The sequence below is a fragment of the Hippocampus comes genome, unplaced genomic scaffold (assembly GCF_001891065.2).
Source record: "Hippocampus comes isolate QL1 unplaced genomic scaffold, H_comes_QL1_v1.1 scaffold427, whole genome shotgun sequence".
NCBI classification, from domain to species: domain Eukaryota; kingdom Metazoa; phylum Chordata; class Actinopteri; order Syngnathiformes; family Syngnathidae; genus Hippocampus; species Hippocampus comes.
The window spans coordinates 268487-279140 of NW_017805871.1; the positions used below are offsets into that span (position 1 = coordinate 268487).

General features: G+C 46.7%; 1 protein-coding gene across 1 annotated transcript in view; it reads right to left on the reverse strand.

Moving 5' to 3' along the window:
- Nucleotides 1-2737: 2737 nt before the first annotated feature.
- cacna1ia (calcium voltage-gated channel subunit alpha1 Ia) overlaps nucleotides 2738-10654 on the reverse strand; it is a 99014-nt gene continuing 91097 nt past the window's right edge. Inside the window, exons 33-37 of the mRNA XM_019888704.1 lie at nucleotides 9130-9279; nucleotides 6870-7004; nucleotides 4233-4440; nucleotides 3809-4044; nucleotides 2738-3653 (exon numbers count right to left, since the gene is read on the reverse strand). Of these exons, the coding sequence (XP_019744263.1) occupies nucleotides 2937-3653; nucleotides 3809-4044; nucleotides 4233-4440; nucleotides 6870-7004; nucleotides 9130-9279 (1446 nt within the window). The 3' untranslated portion in view covers nucleotides 2738-2936. The remainder of the gene's footprint in view (nucleotides 3654-3808; nucleotides 4045-4232; nucleotides 4441-6869; nucleotides 7005-9129; nucleotides 9280-10654) is intronic.

Genomic DNA, 10654 nt, shown 5'->3' on the forward strand with positions numbered 1-10654 from the left:
TTAAGTTCGGTTTATCAGATACGGGTCTATAAGTATCGCCGATACTCTGCTGAAATTTTACTCCCATTTCACATTGTTGATTTCCAGTCCATGAGCTTAAGCAAGCAGCTCATTCCAGTGACACCACATTAATCCTCTTGTTGTGCGACATCCACATGCTGCTTTTTTCTCAGCAGAGACTGATACCATCGATGCTTCAAGACAACCCCCCACCCGCCCCTCCAACCCACCCCAGGGGCACTTTGTCCTGATGGATTACTGGATGTGGTTTCTGTGCTCAGCAGCGACATACGCTCTTGCGTGTGTGTTGCTCAGGAGGGCAAATCTGATCCAAGAATGATGGGAATAGTGTAATAGTTGTGATAATGTGCCATCGCATGTAGCCTTGATCAATCATGACCCCAGTGACAAGAGCCCATTTAAGACTTCTGAAAATTATTAGAATTTTTTTCTAGGACTTGGCTCTTTTGGCCTTTTTTAAGTGACGAAAATAACGAATATGACTAAAACGTGAATATTATATTCAGTATTCATTCACGCAATTTCGACCAAAATATATAAAAATACATATTAGAATTTATAGCTGATTTTCTCTAAGATTGTGTAGTGCATCCAGAGCCCATAGAATGAGTGTAAAAAAAAATTCAAATTACTGAAGGTGCAGTAACTGATCGCAAGAAGTGATAAGAAATGAGTATTGTTGCAAACATGGCAATTAAAGAAGACGATTAAAAAAAAAATCACATGGATGTCAGTTAATCAGGGCATACACATCGAACATTTATTGCTGTGTAGTCAGGCTTGAACCTTTGTTGCCATATTCATTGACATTTGTCTCAGAAAAGACAGGAGGACAAAACCTTTCAAGCTCAAACAGCCCTTGGTTGTTCCGCGTTTCACCTTCACTCTCAGGCATTACCGTCGTCATCATCATCATCATGACACAGTTCACTGACAGAAACATCAGGAAAATGCAGTCACCTCACCCGAAGTCGTGTAACAAACATGCACGCTGGTACGCACACCCATGAGTGATTTTGCACAAGTCGGGGCGAAGAAGAAGAAGAAAAAAAAAAAAAGATTTTTACGCCACCTCGTTATGTGGGAGAAATTCCAAATCAAAATTGTCATTTTAACACAACGGGCTGGAAAAACCAGGCTTAAAGTTCAGCATCTCATTTTAGGCTTGAAGTGATTCAGCATGTGGCAACCCCCCCCCCACCCGAAGTCATTTTGCATTAAAAGACACTTGTGCTCAGGGTTATGCTGCATTGCTACAACAGCAGATGGGTCGCGCAGGAGAGATTCGTTAATCCGGGTGACATTTTAATCATAAACATAAACGCACAGAATTGCAAAGCCAAAACCGAAACAATATGCCCGTGAGCGTTTTACTTGAGTCAATATGGCTGCTCCCATCTGCTATGACTCATCACATGCAATTCAAAAGGAGGACTCACCGTTTTGTTAAGAGATATGAAGTAAGTAACAAATTCAAGCAATTCCAAAAAACATTTTTTTTTTTTTTTTTGCTTCACTGTTTTGGACACTTAAAAAAGCGTTTTGCTTGAGTCAATATGGCTGCTCCCATCTGCTATGACTCATCACATGCAATTCAAAAGGAGGACTCACCGTTTTGTTCAGAGATATGAAGGAAGTAACAAATTCAAGCAATTTCAAAAAACTTTTTTTTTTTTTTTTGCTTCACTGTTTTGCACACTTTAAAAAAAAAAGAAAAAGTTATAAAACTGGAAGCCACTGGCGGGACAAACTGACGCGAGGCATCGGAACGGACTTGGAACCGGAGCGAGGTAATGGCCGCGATTTGCATGTGACTATTCTCTTTTCTACAAAAATAGTGGCGTTGAAATCACATGGTCATCACCCAACACTGACATCTGGACACACGTTTGTATATACGTAAAAAGTTGGATTCCGTTAAATGCGTTTCCGTCATGCGAGTTAAAGTCCCTTGCAACCTTTGCGGTTTCGTCAATGCATCTCAAACTCTTCAACACTGTGAGAGGAAGTACCGTCAAAGGGAGTGTGCTTGAAATCTCACTTCTGGCTATGGGGTCCAAACCATCTTCGTGAGCGACGCTTGATCTAAAACAATAGCAAATCACACGAGGGGGTCATGTCATGCCTTGGCAATCTGATCCAACTCACCTCCCATGAAAGAAAAAACTAAAATGCTGCTGAATGGATGAGAACTATAACCTCCAATCCTTTGGCTACCTGAGGCAGCGCTCTCTCAGACACCCACCCACCCACGTTTGGTGACCTCTTCTCCACCTCACACTTTCCTGCGATGTCAGCAGAAGGGCTCGAGCCAGAGAGAGAGAGAGAGAGAGAGCAAGCGGGACCCGTTGTTTCCGTCTGCCGGAACAGATGGAGATTGGATCGGCTTTCTGCCTTCCCCCGTGCCAAACAAATGACCTGACGTTTCTGTCCCTTAACGTCTTCCTTTAGCCACGCTAATATATATTCCGTTACCTGGAAGCGTCCTTCCAACTTGCCCGTTGCGCTGCCTCGCAAAACAGTATCAGTTGGCGTGGGTAGCTATTTGGGTTGGGATACCTCCGTTCCTGCATTTTCCAGCATCGGTGAACATGACCCGGTTTGGAGATAAGGAGCATTTCCCTGCTTTAACAGGCTACCCCCGCTTCCTCTCATAGAACCCTCGACGCGTGTTCTATTCCTTTAGCCCTTAGGCCCCAACTTTGCAGAATACGACCACACCGGCGCACCGCAGCCAAACCGAGGCCAGCGTCTTCGGCGGATCACAAATGTACAGAGAGGAGTTCAAAGGGGGTAGAGATGCGGGTCGGAGAAATACGAGCAAGCCTCTCTCTTTCATTTGCGGGAAGAGAGAGTGCGAGGGACATCGAAGGGTTCATATCCAAGGAACGTAGACAAAAAGTTCGCAGTAGGTTTCATCTGTTTTTGCGAAAAGGCCCCACTGTTGTTTGGCTTGAGCTTTTCCCTCGGAACCTTTGTGACCCGTCTCCAATTTCATCGCCTTCTCCTCTTGTCGCTTCGGCTAATACCCCCGACCAGGGATTGGCCAAAAACCCTTGGGGGTCCATAAGCTCCAGGCCGAGAATCTCCCTGTGGGTCTCTCTTCCTCTGGATGACAGCAGCATACCCCCTTGGTCCAGGCTTCCCGTGCTATTGCACTTTTTGACTGCTCCTCCGGGATACGCGAGGGAACTGGGAGACAGCAGCGACGTCAGCGACAGGCTGCTCATGGTCTCCGACAAGTGTTCACTGTTGCCCGCTTGACTGGACCCACAACCGCCGATGGAGGAGCCGATGACGATGCCCAGGTCCTCGTCCGAAGGGTCAATGGAGTCCTCCCGTGTGAAACCCGGGCTTGTGCTACCTCGCCCGCTGCTTTGGCTCCGCTGTTGGCCAACGGTGGCCTGGAGGGTTAGAGCCGACGAGGGACTGGGCCTCAGTCTCAGGGTCTGGACCGGGGAGGAAATGCCGGCGTTGGCTTCGCGGAGCGGGCACTCGTGCGGTAAAGGAGCTGCCGGCAAGTCCACGTTTTGCGGCGGGGAGATGCTGAAGCTCAGTCCTTCTTCCAGGGTGGTCTGGAGGCTGCCTTCAGAGCTGCCCGTCGCGAGTGACGAATCGCTGTGGGACGGATACTGCGGACGGACGCAAGGGTCGGGAAAAGAAACAGCAGTACGAGTTTCATGAGTCGTTTGACGGTTGTGTTGATTCCTGGACATCATCGACGTTGAACTGATCTCTGCTGACATGACGGCGCTTCACGCTCCCGTTTCACCCTCACCCCGCCTACCTGACGACACAGCATCTTGCTCTGGCCTCCGGGGGAACGGAAGGCAGCCCACGAAGCCGGGGAGGTCAACCTGAGGCCTCTGGACAACCTCAGGCTCCTGCTGCGGGGAGGTGCCGGGATGGCCGCTCCTGTCGAGCGGAGGAACTCGGCAGGCAGGGGGAGCAGCGGCGAGACGCTGCGGGCTTCTTCTTTTCCCTCGGTGTTTCTCTCTTTGTTGCTGACGCCGGAAACAGCGCCTGGAGAGGGAAAATCATTTCATCCAGTTGAGACGCAATCGTCGACGGAGCCGTTGTTCGCGCATTAGAAGCACCTCGCGTGACTCAAGGCAAGCATTTCATTCCGTGCATGGTCGAAAGAACACATATTTACACCAGCTGCCCATTTATACCTGAAATTGTGCCCAGAATTGAGTGGATTTACTCACTTGGGCTGTAATACGGCGAGCACATATTTGGCGAATTTGTTTGCATGTCGAGATCCTGCATGGCAGTTTCCATCTCGACTTTGCAGAGGGTCCTGGAGAAATGGCCGAGGCCTTGGACCTGGCTCTGGACAACAGTCTGCCGGACCTGCTGACTTCCTCCCCCGGCGGCTGCCTCTTCCGAGCTGCAGGATCCGCTGCTGCGCTTTCCCTGGGAGGGGGCAGATGACCTGGAGCTGAGGAGTCTTTTCCACAATAGTCATTTCTTCTTATTTTTTTTTTTTAAATGTGATTTGATAACAACTGAAATTAGCCCGAGGAATGGGCATTATCCTCAAAGTGATGATTAAAGTTCAGAATTGCAAGCTGTAAAAAAAAAAAAAAAAAAAGAATCCTCTGGCCTTTAATTACATTTTATTCTTGTGCTCTTTTCATATCGGCTCTTGTCAACGAGAGCAATGATTATTAAAGTATGACTTACGTGTTTGTGATTTTAATATTATGCATCCTAACAATAATTGTCCGGTGCTAACTCGTGAGTGCCCGTAATTGCTCCGCTGATAGAAATGGATTGCGTTCTCTTTGATGATTTCAGCCATTTTATGCAAAAAGAACCAAAAGTGCCTCGAGTTGGTAATGAGACTTTGCGTTTCTGATACCCGCGTTTAAAGGTACAGTATGAAAACGCCGTCGGCACATATGGCACGGTGTGTTTCTTCACACGCAACCGCGCCGTAGTGCCACAGACGTCACCGATCGACCCCTTCAAACAAAAAGCCCTTTACGTCAGTCCAAAGACAAGTCGGTGCTTACACAACGAGATCCAAACTGGCTTCTCGCCGTCTTCCCTCTTTCCCCTCGCCTCTGCGCTTTCTTTAACGAGCTGCGATTGCAGAGAAATGTTTGCTGATTTGCGGGGCTTATCTTGCTATCCAGAAACAAGTCGTATTACCCAATTAAGGAGGAGAAAGGAGGGATGATAAGGGATAGAGATAAATGAGGCTACGGTGGGGAAGTGCCAAGAGGGTGCTCAGAAGATAACTCCAAACGAGGTACAGGGTGCAGCTTGAAAGCCACAAGGGATCGTGAGTTGGGAGAACCCGACGGAGAGATTTATTCGGGAGAAGGGGTTAAGATGGCTGGACTGAGATGCCAGCTATTTCAGGGCATGCTCGGACTAAGCCTTTCGAGCCTTGGCCAAGATCCACCCTCCCCTTGTGTCAATGCTTCATTACACAACACTGAATTCTGTTTATTTCTCATGTGCAAAGTGGCTATTATCATTCAAAGATGGCCAGATTTTTTTTTGGGACTGGAAGATTTCAAAATACGGTACAATGGAGAGCAATTTGTATAATGGTGAAGCCTTTTGAATGACATGCATTTCTGTCGAAATTGGTCATGAAATATCTTAAGAGGACGGAGTTGACAGTTTGTGTGCCGTCATCTTTTGATTGGACACGCCACTGAACAGTGCGGGATGGAAAACGCATGCTCACCGAGCACCACCGAAAAGGCTAAAACGACCACCGAAAACCGATTGAGATGCTGTCATACCAGACGGCCCAAAAATACGCTTTGAACTCATGAGAAATGGTCCAAAATTCCTCCCGGATGTTGTACTGGTTGAATCTGCAACGACGGGAAACATTTTGTTGGGGCACTGCTGTGTTCAAAAAATATTTTGCTAGTGTTGTGACATCTGTACGAGATGTCCACACTGCGCTAAAAATAAAGACATAGAGTCTCGAAGCTTAAGGTTTAGAGCTCACAAGAGAGCAAATCACAGTCATGAAAACACTCCTGACGGTCATTTGTCATTGCCTTCTGGAATGACTACAAAAACGAAGCGGGAGGCCCCAGCGTAGCGTTAGCGTTTACCCTCGTGGGGACGTAGGACAGTGTGCCAAATTACAAATTAATGCTTGGAGGAAACACACCAATATGATGATGCGGTTGATGGAGTGCTCACGGTAGGTTTAGAATGTCGCGGAAGGCCACGTGGCCACACGTCCTAGCAAAAAAAGTCGTGCATGATATCGCGCTGTATTTATTTATTTTTTGACGAGGTGCGTCGTGTTTCGCAAGGGAGGAGATCAACACCACTCATGTCTTGATGACTTCCAAACTGATGTCATTCAAAAATGTGATTAGCTTACAGACCATATGCAATCATGAATTCAGGCGAAAGGCGCACACACGTAGTCAGAAAATTATTCACTGAATGGGACCTGAACCCAAACTGCCCGCCTGGGAGTCAACTTATCAATTTCTCCATCAATGTGTGATAAATGTCGCAGTAGTCCCGGAATTGCGTTCTAACAATCTTTCTGTCCCTATTTGGCCAGAGGTCAGCCTTGATTTTTAACCTTTTTTTGACAGTGAACACGCGCCACTAAACATGCGAGTTTGTCTTCAGTGTCGCACAATTAAACACAAAGTGTTTATCGAAGATTAGAAGCACGCATTAAATCGCCGGCCGCGATTACAAGAAGAGATTTGTAGCTGCCGTAATGATACAGAACATACCGGATGAGTGCCGGATGTTTGCTTTGCATATTTTATACCTCATTAAAAGGAGGATGGCAATGTTTTCCCCGGATGTTATTCTGCCCTCACTTCACTGATCTCTCCACCAACCTTGCTCTCTGGCGCAAGCAGCCGGTAGGCCGTGTGCTCGTCCAAGCTGAGCTCATCGGGGAGGGCGGGCGAAGACGACTTGTCCGAGAGCTGCTCCGACTTCAGCGAAGCCTGCTCGATTTCCGCCATCCTGATCTGGTGTAAGGAAAGTCACCTCGGTTATTGATGACCCAAGGCTGGCGGGGGTTCAAGGTTCAAGAGACTTGAGCAGATCGTATCATTCACCTCATCTGCGAGAGACCCATTCCTCCACCACGAGAGTCTTAAACGGCATTTGCCGGCGCAAACTGAGGCTAACGTGACACTCTTTAGTTACAAGGGCATTAAGCGTGAATGTGCCGCCGCAGCAGCTGTTGACAATTTTATCGTCCGGTGTGTTCTCAGCAGAACTCAATCGGAATTCATCGAGCTAAGCAGGGTACTACAGCTGTCGAGTCGTGACCCTTTTCGCACAACCGCCGCGTGGTCGAAGTGGTTAGGAAACAAAGGTGAAGGCATGGAATTCATTCATTAAAAAAAAAAAAAAGAGAAAAAAAAACGGTATAATTCAGATCCATCATCTTCATTAAAATACCCCCCCAAAGAAATCTATATAAATATAGATTATATTCATAAAAATAAAAATATAGTCATAAAACAAGATATGCCAAATTCTGTACAATTTCTTTGACCACATTACCTGCATATAGTTACTCATTTGTAATCAAGATGTCACTTACGCTCTGACCTGTAAAAGGCCATTTTGTTATTTTCTTTGCCAAACCTTTTACGTTGCCATCTGGTCATCTTGGTAAACCTTTTAAAAGCAGCTTTTGAAAGTAACGGTGCCTCTCATAAGAGGGTGTCTTCCACAAATACCACCCGAGGACGTGTTATGGCACGTGCGCGCGCGTGTGTGTGTGTGTGTGTGTGTGTGTGTGTGTGTGTGTGTGTGTGTGCGTGCGCAGTGCCGAGAGACTCTCGTCGGCACCGCACCATTCAACAGCCCCACTGCAAGCTGAAATGGCGTCAGCCTCACCCTGGGGATGAGCCCATGTCCTCATTAGGCGGTACCCTGATGGATACTGTGTCCCAATGCACCTTTGTTGCGTCCCCCCGACCCCGCAAACAGAACAACAACAACAAAAAACGGTGCGCATAACTCGAGGCGATGACGGACGCTGTCGGAGGAACACCCACCTTCTCACACACAGACACACCGATAAAGGTTAATACAGCAGAGATAGATGGACCAAAGGAGGGAAGAAGAAACATGGAGAGGAGGGGTCGGGGGAAGAAGGGGGGGGGGCAGATTGATGGTTTGACAGCATCTGCAGACAGGTAGAAAACAGCACTGACAGGTGAGGCGGTGTGGAGGCCAGTTATTGCTTCTTCCGAGCTGGCCCGCCGCACTTTGTCACAGTGATGGACAACAGCGGCACAGGACAACATGTCGGTGAGTTTATCTCCGATGCGCAACCTGCCGTCAACAAAACAACCCGCGAGGAGTCGCAGGGGGTTGCACACATGCATGTTAGAGGGGGGACGGTACATGCGGTGGGCCTCATTCATCTACATGTCTGCTTTGAGTGGAAAGTTGATACGGCAAAATGCATTGAACAACAGGCTGGAAATTAACTGTTGGACATACATACGTGCACGGACATGCTTCTTAAGTCTGCAAACACTTTCCATTCACGATGAGATCAATGAAGCCCGAAGTGTGTAACACACGATGCTGAAATGCTGTTCACTATGCATGTGCGTGAGACCATTTTATCAGTTATCCACATATAAAAACTCAAACATTGTGTTTGAGCAAGGACGGCAGGGGAGGATGAGCCTCACCTGAATCACAAAGAGTCAATAAAAATACACGGGTTAAACGAAATTATTTTCAATTATAATCCTCTGGTCTGTGCTTTTATCGAGTTGGTTTATGTTTCCAATAATGTCAACGATATCATTGTGAAAATTGCTTAATTTGCATAATTCCCGTTCAGATAAGTGAGGCAGCAAGCAGCCGAGCCTCACCTCGGATTGTGTGATCCAGAGTTCCAGATGTGTGCTTTGCAATTTCTTCCGCTTTTTTTGGAAACATTTACAATGGAAGTTACGTGAAGTACGCAAACGTACAGGCGTGAATTGTTGCATTTGACATTGGTTAACTTGAGAGAGCGATCGCCTATCGCCTTTGCACATTTTGAACCCAAAAGGGAGGCCAGCGGTTCTCCTCCTGTGCATGTGCTGCATTTGTGTTCACATCACATGAGGGTGGTACCTCTTGTGGGTGGCCCCTGCGGTCTTTACAGATGGGTAGAGGGGAGGAGTAATGGTGGAAGACAGAACCAGAGAGATTGTCGATCATCAGCATCTCCCCTTCTAATGTATCCTTGATCAGGAGAGATACGCTGTCCAACCACTGGCTCTCCTGGAACACACACACACACGAACACACGCACACACACACACGCACACACACACACACACACACACACACACACACACACACACACACACACACACACACACACACACACACACACACACACACACATGCGTACGCACACGGGGACACACACGCACAGGACGCGGGCCAGCAGACCAGATTTGCACGCAGGCACGAAGGTGTGCACATGCCAACATGCGAGGACAAAAAAACACGCAGGGAAATGCAAAGACAGCTGTCAGGGTCCCAAATATGCTTCTGTGCATGTAAAGATACAAAGTCACCATCATAGAGCGTGCCTCTATTTTATTTTTATCATTTCTCCAGAAGGAATAAATGAGACTTTTCAGCACACAGATAATCCAACCCAAACCTTCCATACCGATGTCGCCGGTTTTCCCTTTGGATAAAACGAATTCGGCAACTGGAGCAGTATAAACCCTCATTAGCCAGGTAACATCTTTTTTTTTTCCCCCTGAATGGCCAGAGCGTGGAGAACGGTGCAATTACATCTGATATACCATCTCATTTAATTTGCGCGATACCTTGATGTAACCGTTTGAGCTTCGACCAAATGATTGCACCCCGGGCCATAGTAGATTTAAAGCAATTATAGATTCAGAGTGGGTTTCCCCACCAGGAACTAGACTAGTTCAACCGAGGAAAACAAAATAAATGACCTCAAACTAAATTTGCCACATTTAGTTTGAAGTTATAAGTTCACTTCACCACTTCAAGCATCATTCATTCCGGAAGTGTGGGCTCTTTTTCTTTTCTGATATTTTCTTTGGACATTGCTTGGATTTAAAGCCCTCTAAGTTGTATTCAGATCTAATTATTGCTACAAAAGACAGAAAATTGATCATTCGTCATACAGACTGAGTCATTTACTGGCTTTTTTATTGCTATCCAGGCGAAAAGGGCGATTGTTGCTTTCGTTCACTAATTCATGCACACGCATATTTTCATTTTGGAACATGCTGTGCAAAAGTCGTGTGTGTGACTCACACCACGATTGAAATCAACCCGTGGGTCATCTCATTTTTACGCACAAAGGAGCGTTGAGACAACACTGAACAGAATGTTCGAACATTTGCAGAAGCAGTTTTATATTTCATTTAAAAAAAAAAACATTACACAGTTGTTGTGATACAACTTTTCCTTGGGGGGGGGTGAAAAATGTGATCTAGTCATAATATTTGGATCTGATGATTATCACCTCCTTTTATCGAGTTGGTTTATGTTTCCAATAATGTCAACGATATCATTGTGAAAATTGCTTAATTTGCATAATTCCCGTTCAGATAAGTGAGGCAGCAAGCAGCCGAGCCTCACCTCGGATTGTGTGATCCAGAGC